The sequence below is a fragment of the Muscardinus avellanarius genome, assembly GCF_963383645.1.
Source record: "Muscardinus avellanarius genome assembly, chromosome: 2".
Taxonomy (NCBI): Eukaryota; Metazoa; Chordata; class Mammalia; order Rodentia; family Gliridae; genus Muscardinus; species Muscardinus avellanarius.
Genome location: NC_137787.1, coordinates 78310532 through 78326079, shown reverse-complemented (window position 1 = coordinate 78326079; position 15548 = coordinate 78310532). Strand labels below are relative to the sequence as shown.

General features: G+C 39.0%; 1 protein-coding gene across 1 annotated transcript in view; it reads left to right on the top strand.

Annotated features, from left to right (window-relative positions):
• Positions 1-15548, top strand: part of GALNT5 (polypeptide N-acetylgalactosaminyltransferase 5) — a gene marked incomplete at both ends in the record, with an annotated part of 41173 nt that overhangs the window by 21764 nt on the left and 3861 nt on the right. Inside the window, 4 exons of the mRNA XM_080689241.1 lie at positions 2114-2231; positions 3461-3784; positions 9693-9773; positions 15003-15164. Coding sequence (XP_080545367.1) covers positions 2114-2231; positions 3461-3784; positions 9693-9773; positions 15003-15164 — 685 coding nt within the window. The remainder of the gene's footprint in view (positions 1-2113; positions 2232-3460; positions 3785-9692; positions 9774-15002; positions 15165-15548) is intronic.

Sequence of the window (15548 nt, the reverse complement as noted above, 5' to 3'; positions counted from 1 at the left end):
AACAGCCATAATCTACAGTTCTGAAAAACATTACAAATTACAAGTGTAGCCAATGAATTACCAAATCAAAGTTTTCCTAAGAAATAGATCCCCACTATCTAAATTCATTTCTTAAATAGTTACTTGCCCCCTCCTCAGTCTTGACCTTAAAATAGTTAACTTAAGCCGGGCGCCGTGGTGCACGCTTGTAATACCCGAGTTTGGGAGACGGAGACAGGAGGATCGCACAGGTTCAAAGTCAGTGGCGCTGGCTTAATTAAGAGACCCTGTTTCCAAAATATAAAATAGGTCTGGGAGTATAGCCCAGAGGTAGAAGGGCTTCCAGGAACCCCAGTACCACCAAAGAAAAAAAAAGTTAGCAAAGTGGGTCTTCCTGTTGCTTCTCCCAGTCAAACCCTGCAGGACAGGCACCAGCCAGCCCCAGGCAGAGCAGTAAGAGTCCCGATGTATTTGTTCCCTGGTAGAGAAAGAACTTGAGCAAACACACGCTCCCACATCCCAAAAGAAAGCCAAGTTTAGACTGTGCACTGGAGCAGATTTTCCTAGACTCACTCCTGAATAAACCCTGCCTACTCACTTGCCAGGTAGGATGCCGTTAGAACCAATAACCCAAGGGAGGAAAGTGGAGGTTCTATGATATATTATGCACCAAGTGCCAGGCATCTAAGCCACTCCGTAACTGTAGGAGAAAAGTGGTAGTATGGAGATGAGAGAATTGAGGCTCAAAATGTTCCATAAGTTTTCCAGGGATACATAACTATTATAAGAAGAATTTGGGCTGGCATGCTAATGCATGCCTATAATCCCAGAGACTCAGGAGGTTGAAATAGGAGGATCACAGGTTGGAATCCAGCTCAGGCAATTTAGCAAGACGCTCTCTCAAAAATAAAAAGGGCCGAGGATATAGCTCAGTGACAGAGTGTCCCTGGGTTCATTTCCCAGAACTGCAAAAATAAGAAGGGAAAGAGGATTAAGAGGGGGAATAATAACAATTTGGGATTCAAACCCAGACCTGACTAAACTGTTGTTCTAATTCTACAACTCAATTTGTATTCCCAGTTTAGGGTCAATATAGGGGTTGAGTTTAAACTATATTCAGCATAATATTAGAGAATGGTAGGATACCTGGAGTACAAACAGAATGTGCACATCGGTGTTGGAAAGAAGGAATGGAGCAGGATTACTTTGCCCTTGAGATGGCTATAGGCCCTAAACAAAGCAGAGCCGGCTCCACACAAACCACTATTGGCTGGTGCCTTGGTAACCACCATGGGAAGGGATCACTGCCTGATCCACCTGCTGCCTAGAATGTCTCTTTTGTCCTCCACCATCAGTGATAGTTGTGAAGGTTCCGAAGTCAGACCTTGCAGGTTGGAACCTTACCTTGCTACTCACTAGTGTTATGACCATAAAGAGCTACTTCACCACTTTGAATCTATTCCCTCAGTTTTACATAAAGACTAATAAAACAGTTACTACTTACATTGTTTTGAGAATTTAATCATATTATACATACGTGTGTGTGTGTGTGTGTGTGTGTGTGTGTGTGTGTGTGTGCTTTGAACAGTTCTTCCTACCTAGCAATCTGTCAGTCAGCTTTGCCGACGGTTGAGAGGCAGGGCAGTCGAGTGGTATGGAGTCAAGTCAGACTGCTCGAGTGTGACCCTGAGATGTAGGATATACTTGTCTATTGTCCTAGGAAAAGTTTCTTACCTTCTCTGCATTGTACTCTTTTTTCAATAATGGTGCACATTCACAGCATTTTTGTGAAGTTTAAGTTAATACACTGTTAGTACAACAGGGCCTAGTATCAGATTAACCCTAAATAAACATTTGTTAAAATAACCTCCCTAGAGAGTTTGTGGTAGAGTACAAAGGAGAAAGAAGAATCCTAGTTCTAGGTCACTCCCTTGCTGACCCTAAGCAATCTCTGCACCATGAACCAGAGGATTCCTCACTTAAGAGCAATTTGCAATTCCATCCCAAGGCCTCCCTGCACTTGGCAGCTCTTCAGAAATGCCTCCTATCTCCGACTCACCTGTACAGAGGACCAGCTCTGAAAGTGGAGCTTCCATGTGATACAAGGTTAAAGACCAGCCTTCTCTTTTTGTAGGTGCCCTGTTATGGCAGGTGGATTATTTTCTATTGAAAAAAATTACTTTTTTGAACTTGGAACCTATGACCCTGGACTGGATGTATGGGGTGGAGAAAATATGGAGCTCTCATTCAAGGTATCACCAAGTGTTTCTTAAGTTTTCTTTGCAGTTAAGAGTGCATTCCTTTAAAATGGCTTTATTTAACTAATGCAATGGGAAAAACAACCCCCTTTATATAATCCCAAAGGCCACACCTTCAGGGACCCACCTCCAGCCACACCTTACAGGCCTACTAGGTACCACCCTGGTAAATCCTTTACAATGGATTTATCCACTTCTAGGATTACAACCCTCATGGCTCAATTACATCAGCCCCTAGCATTAAGTGAGCTCTTTAGGGGACATTTTATATCTAACTGTAACACTTTCCTATGGAGATGAGGGGTCTATACTAAAATGAGTGGAACTTTGGAGCTCTTGGTTAAGAATGGTGTTTAAGTTGTGCACCAGGAGCCTCACAGATATCCCCAGGAAGAGACAAGAAGAAAACGGGAAAAGAAAGGTGATTAAATAGATGTCCATTCACCATCTCAATTCAACCAAAACAGGAACTCACAGTATATATTTTATACAATAGTATTCCATGAAGATTTCTTTAGGGAAAGAAAAGGTTTGATTTGCTGGTTTAAAAAGGTAAAAATATAGCCGTGTGTGGTGGCGCACACTTGTAATCCCAACATTCGAGAGGCTGAGACCAGAGGATCGTGCTTCCTGGACAGCCTCAGCTACTTAGTGAGGCCCTGTGCAACTTAGTGAGACCCTGTTTCAAAATCAAGAATAAAAAATAGGGTAGGGGGTGTAGCTCAGAGGTCAAATGCCCCTGGGTTCCATCCCCAGACCCTCAAAAAAAAAAAAAAAAGTAAAAATATTTTTCTAATTGTATTCATTCATTCATTCATTCATTGGTGCTGGGAATGGAACCCAAAGGCATTCTTCCCCCTATTTTTAATTTTTTTTCTTATTTTGAAAGAATCTCACTAGATTGCCTAGAGTCTCGCTAAACTGCTGAGGCTAGTCTCAAACCTGTGATACTCCTGTCTCTGCCTCCCAAGTACTATGATTACAAGTATGCATCACCATGCCTGGCCATATTTTAATAGCCTTCAAAAGGTCCATCACACTACCGCAAAACAAAAAACTAAGTAAATCTGTAGAGTTTTGCCTTCTTTCTCTTAAGTGTTTCCTAAACTGAAAGTACTACTTCAAGCTATTAAGAACAGACACTGGGTGTTTTCTTGTTATTAAATGCCCATTATTTGTGAATAGTCATTTGGTAATGGATGCTTATCATCAAATTGTTCCAGGTATGGATGTGCGGTGGTGAAATTGAGATCATTCCCTGCTCCCGAGTGGGACACATATTCAGAAATGATAATCCGTATTCCTTCCCCAAAGACCGCATGAAGACGGTGGAGCGGAACTTGGTGCGAGTGGCCGAGGTCTGGCTCGATGAGTACAAGGAGCTGTTCTATGGCCACGGCGATCACCTCATAGACCAAGGGCTGGATGTGGGCAACCTCGCCCAACAGAGGGAGCTTCGGAAGAAACTGAAGTGCAAGAGTTTCAAGTGGTACTTGGAGAATGTCTTTCCAGACCTAAAGGCTCCCATAGTGAGAGCTGGTGGGGTGGTAAGTTCCTGGGGTAATTCAAATCTTAATCTGTAGCAACACAAATATGTCTTTTAGAAATACATGGGAAAGAATAGAATATTAGATTTGCATTATATCATAAGTAAACACTAAGTATGAAAGTCAATAAGATAAAACATAGTTGAGAATTAAATGTAGGTAAACTTGAGGAGAGTTAGTTTCATTGATTGAGGTTAGGTACAACTTCAGAACCGGATTCCAGAATAATGAATACAATAGACTGATCTCTTCCTTTTGGAAATCAAAGTTGAGTAGGAAGAAAGATAATAAATAAGTTTAAATACAATATACAGCGTACAGGTGATGAATCCTCCTACATTACTGTGGTCAAGAAATGTCTCTGAGGCTGAGACTTAGAAACCTAAACCTGAAACACAGGCGACCAAGCTCTAAAAAGAGAGGGCAAGGAAGAGGGTGCAGCTCATGCAAAACCCAAAGACAGGTGAAATTCAGAGGTTTCTGAGAAATGGAAAGAAGAGGAATGGTGTTCTTAGAATGGGAAGGAGGGGAGAATGTCACCAGATAAACATGGAGCAAGAGGCAGAAATGAGACCCCACAGGTCTCTGAAGGTAGAAAAGGGGTGTTCTTTATGTTCTTCAGCCCTCCCTCTCTCTCTCTTCTTTCCTTCCTCTGTGTGTACTGGGAAACTATTGAATAGGGTTAAGACATGTGATGAGATTTAAACAGGATTTTTTGCAAGGTAGCACACACTTGTAATCCCAGTACTTGGGAGTCTGAGCCAGGAGGATCACAGGTTCAAGGATAGCATCAGCAAGTAGCGAGACTCTTAGCCACCTAGCAGCTAGACCCTGTTGCAAAACAAAAAATAAAAAGGCTGGATTGTGCCTCAGAGGTAAAAAAAAAATACCCCTGGTTTATCCCCAGTACTGCCCCCACACACAAAAAAAGGGAAGAAAATAACAGAAACTATAAAAAAATAACAGATAAAATTCCAGGCCACAAGAGGAGGTATAAAAAGAAAAGATGCTAAAATAGATTGAGTAGAGTACAAAGCTAAGAAGGACTCAAGGAACAGAAGAGCTTGAGGCAAAGTTGCTTCAAACCCATCCTAGGAGCAAAGCCTCATTTTAAGACGATGATAGGACTTGGACACCCATCATACGGTGGGTTTAAGAATGACTGCTCAAGTCTCCACTTACATACAGCTCTTCTTTAATCAGACTTATTTTAATCTATTTTGCTTTATATCTAATTTAATGTTTACTTATAACATTTACTTATTCCTAGTGTTCTTTTGTTTTCTTTCAATTTCCTCTTTTTTTCATTCAAAAAGTTCCCAAATTTAATCATCAACAAGACTGCTCTTTCAGGCCAAATTGTTCTTGTTTTTTTCTGGAAAGTGGAAAGAAATCTTTCTACTGCTCTGACTGCATGGCAAATCTCCTGATTCTAAGAACTTAGTAAAGTTCTTACTATCAGACCATATTCTAGAAATTCATCTTGACCATATTAGAGAAATTCAGGAAAAGTGTTAAAGACAGAAACTAGTCTCAAAATTCATCCCGATTTATAAATTCAACTGATAATTATGTTTGACCTTCTTACATATAGCATAGTTTATTATAAAAGTTGCCATTTTTATAACTCAAAATAGAATAACAGCTGCTTTAGGTGTCTCAACCTGAATTCATGTATCTCAACCTGATAGTTAGCCTTGGGTAACCCATTAGAAAAAGTTCTTAGATTTATACACAAATAACAACATTTTAAATATATCTACAGCCAGGTGTGGTGGCGCACGCTTGTAATCCCCGCGCTTGGGAGGTGGAGGCAGGAGGATTGCACAGGCTCGAAGCCAGACACGCTGGCTTAAGAGACCCTGTTTCCCAAAATAAAATAGGTCTGGGAGTGTAGTCTGGAGGTAGAAGGGCTTCCAGGAACCCCAACACCACCAAAAATAAATAAATAAGTAAATAAGTAAGTAAATAAATAAATAAACAAACAAAAATATATCTATAAAATAATTTTGTATTTTAATTCTATCCTGGAGCAATGGGAACAAAAAAAAAAAAAAAAAAAAAAAACAAACAAAAAAAAGAATTCCTACCATAGTGATTTTCTTGTCCTAACAAAATCTTATCAAGAGTATTACTGCACTATAACCACTAGAGGGAACTATAAAACTACCTTTAGAGTACTGTGCAACTAACTTGTGAAGGTTTCCAGCAAATTTTTGAACTCTCCTAATGAAATAGCTCCTGCTGATTCCTAGATGATAATAATATATAAAATGCAGCAAATACTTCTAATAATGATTTTAATGGATCCCTTTATTCTGCTTTCCTGTCCATTTGTTGCTTTCCTTAGATTTTTTTTTTTAATGTAAATTCGGATTTAATAGATCTGGGAAGAAATGTACATTTCTCAAGAGTTCCCAGATGAGGCCCATGGTAGTAGTCTATGAACCACCATGCTGTAGGAAGTTTCCTTAGGTAAATTTTAATAAAGATGTCATTTGCTCCTTTCTGAAGCAATCAGGAGGGTTACCGTTTTTATAAAAAAAAAAATTGAGACTTTCTTCCAGATAATTCAGAAAAATATTAACTAGAGTTTGTGTGTGTGTGTGTGTGTGTGTGTGTGTGTGTGTGTGTGTGTGTTACTAGGAGGGTATTCTACCTCTGAGCTACACACCCAGTTCTATTTTATTTTTTATTTTGAAACAGGAAGTTGCTGAGGGTCTAAGTTGCTAAAGCTGGTGTCAAATCTGTGATCCTCTTGTCTTAGCCTCCCAGATATTGGAATTATGAGTATGAACCATCATTCCAAGCTGGACCAATATTCTTAATAGACAATCTTAAAATGTTTTGGAGGGAAAAAGAATCCGTGTGTGTGGTTGTTCATGGTTGTAATCTCAGCATTTGGGCGGCGAAGACAGGAGGATCTGGTTTTCAGACAGCCTCAGCAACTCAAATTAAGAATAAAAAATAGTGTTGAGCGTATAGCTCAGATGTAGACTGCCCCTTTATTCCATCCCTAGTACTGCCCCCAAAAAAAGTTTTGAAAAAAAAAAAGCCTACATCTTTTTTGTTATTTACTCTATGGTTTCCTGTCCTTCAAGCCACATATTTAGGAATTTAAATCAAATGAACATTTTATTTTTAAAAAGAAACAAGAACAAAAATTTCTTATTGAACTAAAAATACTTGACTCTAAGAAAAAACCCTCACCAAAAATGTATTTTCTGCACTGGATTTCATTGTTAGCAAAACAACCTGTAGTCTATGGTGTAACAATTTATAATAGTAGAAACATTTCACATTCTGGGTTGGAAAATGAAATAATTCAACATGGAAAATTCTAAATTTATACACTGTCTAACTAAAGAAAAAGTTGAAATAGTTTACAATAAAAGCATAGATACAGAGCTGGGCGCGGTGGTGCATGTTTGTAATCCCAGCATTTGGGAAGCTGAGACAGGAGGATCAAGGTTCGAGGACAGCCTCAGCCACTTAGTGAGGCCCTCTGCAACTCAGTGAGACCCTGCTTAAAAATAAATAATTTAACAAATAGAGCTGGGTGTGTAGCCTGGAGGTAGAATGCCCCTGGGTTCCATCCCCAGTACTGTAAAAAACAAAAACAAACAAAACAAAACAAAAAGATAATAGATATACACTTTCGTTTCCTTAAAAATAAAAATGAAAGAAAGAATTTCAAGCTATTCAAAATGAAATGATGAATATAAATTTCTTACCAATTTCTAGATACCATTTCTATAAAAAGAAGTATAGTTTCCTTAGGGATTTCTGTTACGAAAGAAGAGGAAGAGCTTTTTAGATGTAGTGAAGGAGAGGGGCATAGAGACAGGGCAGCTTTTTTCCTTCCAGTGCCTTTCAGTGCTTGGAGGAAGGAGTTATATACAATAATCACCATGCAATCCATTGAACCAGGGAATACCAACACTGTTCCATGCTAGGCTATTGGTGCTGCCATCATACTCCACAGTCAAGCAAACCTGGGGAACATTAGCTACGTTCGGAGCCTGAGCTGAACACTAAGGTGCTGAAGAGGCTGAGATGCTCTGCAGCCGGGCAAGCTGGTCATCTGTGTTGGAGCTGAGTTTTCCAAACATATTGAAAGAAAGAATAATTTTTGCATAATCCACCTATGCAGGAGCTTACATTTATCTCTTCTAAGGTCCAGGGCATGGTCCCTCTCTTTAAACCCCAGGATTAGTTGACTCATCTGTTCTCTCTCCTCTCAGAAGTTGATGGTGGTCATGTGCTAGGCCTGCCCATGTCTGCTGAAGGTGGACTGTCCACTCTGTGTTTGTCATTTTAAATCATGAATAGAGCTTTCTTTGAAGATTTTTATGGAGATACTGTTGCTCTGAAATTGACTTGTGTTTTTCTTTGCCAGACACCTCAGCAGTTACCAAGCTAGTATTATTTTTAATCTTTATTTTTATACTTTGAAAGTCTATGAGGGTTATTATTTAATTAAAGTAGTCTAAATTTTCTTCTAAAAACCAAATGAAGGTTTATATAAGGTTATGTAAGGTTAGATATTTCTAAGAAAGACCTAGATTCCTGTCCTAATGGGTAAACACTGCTTTTCCTAGTTCATTCTTCCACTACCTGTCTAACTCTAGTTTTCTGTCTTTCAGTGGAAGATCTCAATTCCAACTCTCTGTTTTTTCCATATCCAAATTCCTTTTCAATTCTTATGAGAGGACATATATCATGGTTACCAAGACTGCAATTTTCCCTCTCACTCTTCTTATCTTTTCAATGATCTCCCTAAATTATTGAGGCTGGCCTGTGATCTTCCTGTCTCAGTCTCCCAAGTCGTAGGACTGCAGGCATGCACCACAATGTCGTGATTCACTTTTCCTTTATTCTGCATTTTCTGGTCACTGAAGATGTCTCCTCTATTTTTTTTTTTCTTGCAAGCTAAGCTATGCACATAAGCTATGAACATAGGCACTTTCTTGTTGTGACATCTGGCAACCCCGTGAGCCTGTTCAAATGCAGCACCAGCTTCAGGGCCCTTTGCTAGGCACCATTAAAAAGGAAGGAGCAAAAATAGTGTTCGTGGCAATGAAAATTTCACTACCTACCATATCAGGATGTTTTTACTGGTTCATAAAACTTATATTTCGCTCTGGACAGCTCTTTTAGAAATCTGAAAAGCCTAAATTGCATTATTAACCTACCATCTCATTAGCTTGACCCAGAATGTCAAAGAAGGTGAGGGAATCAACATTTTTCTGCATTAAATAGTGACTGATAGAAAGATACTTCCATATTTGATCCTGTAAATCCATTAAAAACCTGGGGGGCTGCCAGAAAGTACCTCTATGCTTGGCTCTATATTAGCTTTCGTGACTTTCCTGTAATGAATTGTAGCCTGCTTGAGTCATTAGAAAAGTTCTGACAGGGAATCAGCTGGAATCTGCTGTTCTTTGAAGGACTCAGTTTATTTATTCAGTGTCTAAGTAGGCAGATAGCTCAGAAGGGTCAGTCAAGGAACATAGTCCATGACTCTTGGTTTGATTAAATTGAAAGTATGTGAATAGACTTTTAAATGTGCATCAGATAAACTCTAGGCAAGAAAACAACTCCTTTCCATGCTACCTATTTCTCATTTGCCATTCCAGGAAAGGGTTAATTAAAAACTTCTGTTTTCTGGCTCTCTGTCAATCACAGGCCCAAATTGATACATTGAAGCTGTACTGTAACAAGATCATATTATGTCTTCTCTTATCTAACAACCAATAAAATCATATGGTGATAAGTAATGCTAAGCTATTAACTATCCTTTAACCTTATTATGGCTTTATATTCTGTGTTTTCTAGATGTGTCTGAATGTTTTGTTCTACTTTAAAATGTTATTCTTTAATTCATATTTTACATTCTTTCTTCTAGCTTATTAATATGGCCTTGGGTAAATGCATTTCCACTGAAAACTCCACAGTGACCCTGGAAGACTGTGACGGGAACAGCAAGGTATGCTAAGCCAGGGCTTTCTATCTCGTGGTAGTTGATAGGTGCAGTGTGTGACATATGCATTGCTCACTTGAGAACTTTATCTGCACCTAAGGAAAACCTACAGTTAAATTTAAAACTTCTCCATAATCAATAGGCTGATGTGAGAAAGTCCACTACGAGCAGGTTATGGTGATACACACTCATAATTCTCATACTTGAGAGGCTGAGACAAGAAGATCGCAGGTTTGAAGCCAACCTCAGCAACTTAGTAAGATCCATTTTCCAAATAAAAAATAAAATAGTACTGGGGGTGTAGTTTGGAGGCAGAGTACCTCTCAGTTCCATCCCTACCACAGAGGAGGAGGTAGAGGAAAAGGAAGAGGAAGTAGAGGATAAAGAAGGAGGAGGAAGAGGAGGGGGGGAAGAAGGAAGAGAAATGTCCATCACCAAATCCAAAGACAGTGACTGAAAGAGTAAAGGTGTGGGTACTGAAGTCTGTCAACTGTCTCCTGGCTCCTTCACTTACAAAAGTGTGTTAATTTGCACAAATGTTTTAACCTTTAGGTAAATGGTAATAAATATAGTGCTTACTTCTAAGGGTGAGGCTAAAATTAGGTAACACATAGGAAGCATGTAAAAACAGTACTTAATGTTCAGTGTCCTGTAAACATTTGCCACAAAAATAATAGAGACCAAAATTTTTAAAAACATGTAAAACATGGACAAAATAATAAAAAATAGAGAATGTAGTGTGTGTGTGTGTGTGTGTGTGTGTGTGTGTGTGTGTTGCTAAAGATTGAACCCAGGGGCATTCTTTTCTGAGCTACACTTCCAGCCCAATCTTTTTTTCTGTATTTTGAAACAGGGTCTCACTAAGTTGCAAAGGGCCTTACTAAGTAGCTGAGGCTGCCCTTGAACTCATATCCTCCTGTCTCAGCCTCCCAAGTACTGGGATAACAAACGTGCACCACCACATCCGAATTGAGAGAACTTATTTTTAAATAAGCATTCTCTCTAATATGTGAAAACTAGGGAGAAATGGGTAATAGGAGGAACTCTCGTTGAAGAAGGGGCCCATTAGAGGAGCAATTAAAGTGACCTATCTGAGGGAATGGGAGGGAGGAAGATAGGAACTCTTTTTTTTTTGGGGGGGGGCAGGGTTTTGCTAATTTAGCCACACTGTCCTTGATTTTGATCCTCCTGCCTCAGCCTTCCAAATAGCAAGTAGTTGGGATTATAAGTATGCATTAGCATGCCAGGCAAAATTGGCATTTTTATTCTCAAATTTTTACAATTTTGGCAATAACATCACACACATTTATATTTTGTTAGTGAAAAATACTTTAAAAATGAGAAATTAAAAGGCATAAAGCTTGAACTTAATCGATAAATATATTTATTTATTTATTGTGGCAATTATTTATTTTTTTGTAATCATACATGACTTTGGAATACAAGACTTGAGAGGATACAAGCACATATCATCCAATAGGCCCTCATCCAGTCCCCATCCCATTCCCTCCCCCTCTCTCGATCCCATGCCTAATTGTTGATTATCTTTGATATAATTGTTTATACACCTCATGATTTTTAAAGAGATTCCATCCTCCCCCTTCCCCTCCCCTCTGATTGGTCACCTTAATTACTTCTCAATAGGGCCCTTTCTACTACTTGACCTCCTCCTGTTACCCCTTTCCTCCTAGTTCTTGCTAATTAGGGGAAGCATCTGGATTTTATTTTCTGTGCTATTTCTCTGTGCATGCCGCATTGCAAGTTCTGATCCCACTCTTGGCAGCCCCAGTAATGGCCTGGCCACCCGGAGGACTCTGATCATGACCTCGCTGGCTCCAGCACCCGCCTTGCCTCATGGGAGGCTCCAATCCTGGCCTCAATGGCCCCTGCACCGAACTAACCCCTCGGCTGGCTCCTCTCCCAGCCTCAGAGGCCCCAGCACCGGCCTAGCCTCACGACAGGCTCCGATCCCGGCCTCGCTGACCTTGGCACCGGCCTAACTCCTCGGCAGGCTCCTATCCTGGTCTTGCAAATCCCAGCTCCATCCTTGCTTCACAGCAGTTTCCAATCCCGGCCTCGCTGGCTCCGGCACCGGCCTTACCCCTCGGCAGAGTCCGATCCCGGCCTCATAGGTCCCAACATCGGTCTTGCCTCATGGCAGGCTCCGATCCCGACCTTGCTGGCCCCAGCACCAGCCTAACCCCTCGGCTGGTGCTGATCCCTGCCTTAGAGGCTTCTGTAGCAGCCTTGCTTCATGGCAGGTTGATGGAAACTCTTTAAAGCACATGATGTACTTAAATATATCAAAGTCAATCACTAAATCAAGCATAGGAATGAGGGATGGGATGGGATGGGGATTGGATAAAGAATAACTGGGTGATGTGTGCATGTATAGCTCCACTAGTTTCTTATTCCATTAAGATGTTTGACTACAATGTGCCAATAAAAATATATTTATAAATAAATAAGCATTCTTAGGAAATAATTTTACTTTCTGATTTCATCTCTCCTGCTCCTTGATCCTCCTGCATCTTAAAAGAGGAGTGGATATCATATAATCCCTTATCCATGATGGAAAATTCAGAAGCAAAACTCCTGCAAACTTAGGGCATAGTGATTAGGAGAAGGAGTTGGAGAGGGGAAATGGACAAGGACTCCCTCCTACAGTACTGGAGGTGAGCTGAGTGACCACACCTTGCTCTTCACATATGTTCCCTAATAGCTTTGTATTCTATGGAAATCAATATCTGGTTTGGGCACCAAATAGGACTCATAGGAACATCAATTCCTGAGTATAAATCACCCCCCCCCCCCATTGCAGATCACTCTTTGGTAGAAAAATTATTTTACAATGATAGTCTGGGTTTATTAAGTCTTACTTCTTTGCTTTGGCTTACAGATACTGCTTATATATTCAAGCACATCCTATCTTTCCTTCTTAAAGCTGCCATGAGAAATTGAGGCATCTCTATTGCTATAATTTACTATGGATTGTACATGTGAAGCCAAGGAAACTCTTTCTTAATTAGGAAGGAAAAGAGACAGAGGGAAGTAGAATGTGTCAAAAAATCAACTGAAAGAAACAACTTTTACCTACTAACAACTCAAAGAAGAAATAAAGTCATAAACTGTTAAACAAAACCACAGTTAGTCTAAATTACAAGAAAATATTAAATAATGCATTTCTTTAAGACTCATTATTGTAGGGATTTACTGTGCCTGAGAAACCAGTATCTGATCTGAAAACATAACTTCTGTTCTCTTCTTTATGGCATGGTTCTCAAAATGTAGCTACCTCATTGCTCCAAGCTTTCAGCTCCCATTTTATCTAACTGCTCACTTTTAGCTTCTGCTTCTTACAGTTTGTTTGAGTAATAAAAGGGACAGGAACTTAGAATAAATTAATTTGTTAATTAATAAAATTTAATTTTAAGCCTTGACTATGGCATTCACCATGTAATCTCAAAAGGAATAACATGCTTAGATTATCAAATTCTATCCCTTACCTTGCCTAAAAAGTCTCTCTTCAGTTTTAACATCTAAACCAGTTGAGGTGTCACTTTTCAGGGTAATGTCTAGCTTGTTTTAGTAGCCAAATAACCTCCTTCTATAATACCACTTGTCCATGATTCTCAGATTTTAATGTCCATACAAATCACCTGGTGAGTTTGTTGATGTGGATTCTGCATCAGTAGATTCACAGTGAGGCTGAGATTTAGCCTTCTATCTGGCTCCCAGGTGACACTGGTGTTGATCCAGGGACTACTATTTGACTGGCAAAACCCAACACAGTAACTCTAATTTAACCTGAAATCTAAATTGAATCTTTATCACATATTAAGTGATTCATTACGTAAAAGCATTTAGATAGACTTTACTAACATTATCTTTTCTCCTAAATATGTTTATATTAGTAAAAATGGCAAGCTTCCAAAGACCTAGAGCTTTAGAATAAATTGACCAGAAAAAAAAAAAAAAAAATATATATATATATATATATATATATATATATATATATATATATATATATATATATTGTGGTGCTGGGGATTGAACCCAGGGGCATTGTACCTTCAAGCTATACCCCCAGCCTGATTTTTCATTCTTTATTTTGAAACAGATTCTCATTAAGTTGCAGAGGGCCTCACTAAGTAGCTGAGGCTGGCCACAAACATGTGATCCTCCTGTCTCAGCCTCCCAAGTACTAGGATTACAATTGTGTGTCACCATACTAGGATTACAATTGTGTGTCACCATGCCAGGCTTGTAGAAAATATTTTAAGTATTATAAACATGGTTTTATTGCCTGAATAAGTATTTATCTTTGAAATTCTCAACTCTTCAAATTGAGACTTCACCAAGTGCAGTTTCCCTGAACTGAGGGATGCTAGTGTGAATGCAATCTCATGGTTCTTTGTGAAAGGTTTTTTATTCTTTTCCACAATAGGATGCGCCTTTAGGAGTCCACTTGTCTACATAGTCTGAAATAAGAAGGCATAATAATTTCCACCAAAGAGATTTCTGGCTATGATTAGGATCTCCCTAAATCTACGTAGGGCCTGGAAACTTAATCATGCTTCAAACAATAAGAGTTGTCAGATTCAGAAGAGCTGAAACAACATTTATAATTAAGTATGTTCTAATTGTACTAATAATTTTTATAATAACTAACATTTACTAAGGGCTTATTGACCTGTATATGGTGGTACATGCCTATAATCCCATTACTGGGTAGGCTGAGATAGGAGGACCACAAGTTCAGAGGACAGCCTCAGAAATTTAGCAAAGAGAGAAATCTAGCAAGACCTTGCTTCACAATCAAAAATAAAATAACCCTGAAGCTGTAGCTTGGAAGTAGAATGCCTCTGGGTTTAATTTCCAGTACCAAAAAGAGAGGTGGGGAGCTTGTTGTGGGCCAGACACTTGATGATCATTACTCCAATCTGCTTTTGCTATCCAAATTAAAAAATCAGAAAAATGAGAGATTAGACTGAGTAAAGAATGTGCTCCTATTGCAACAGAGATATCTTACTTCTCGCAGCAGCCTTAATAACAAAAGATGGAATATGCTTGAAAATATAATATCAGAATTGGAAGTGGTAGCACTGGAATTTGAGTATAAATTATCAGATTAGAATACCCATATTTCTAATTATTGCTAACAGAAATATCCGACAAAGCCCTCACCTTTATTTGCTGCCTAAAGTGACCTTTTCTTTATTCATTTCTCCAAAGCTTCAGCAATTTAATTACACCTGGTTAAGACTTATTAAACATGGAGAATGGTGTTTAGCCTCCAACCCAGATGAAGGATCCCTAAGGCTGCACCTTTGCGATAACAGAAACAAAGCACTAAAATGGCTGCATAAATCAACATCCACCTTTCATCCAGAACTGGTAAGCAGAACATTTGCACCTCTTCTTTACCACAAATTCAATGTTCAGTCCAATGGGATATAAAACCCTCATTTTCAATTTCCTTAATCAGAAGCTTTACATGTATCTGTGACAATAACAGCAGTGTAAAAGTTGATTCAGACAGATAAACTTTTCTTTTTGGTAAACTGTCTTTTCTTTGTCCAAATGTATTTCAAATGAACAATGTTCAAAAGAAGTTATTGGGTTCCTATGGTTTTATTGTTATTGTTATATCATTTTATTATTTCTAAAAGTAATTTGCTTCATTCAATCCACAGTGCCAAAAGTCTAGCTTATAGGCTGAAGCTGGTTGTCACTGGTAACCAGAAAAGCTTATAAGGACAGTGTAGGGAAAAAAGAAAG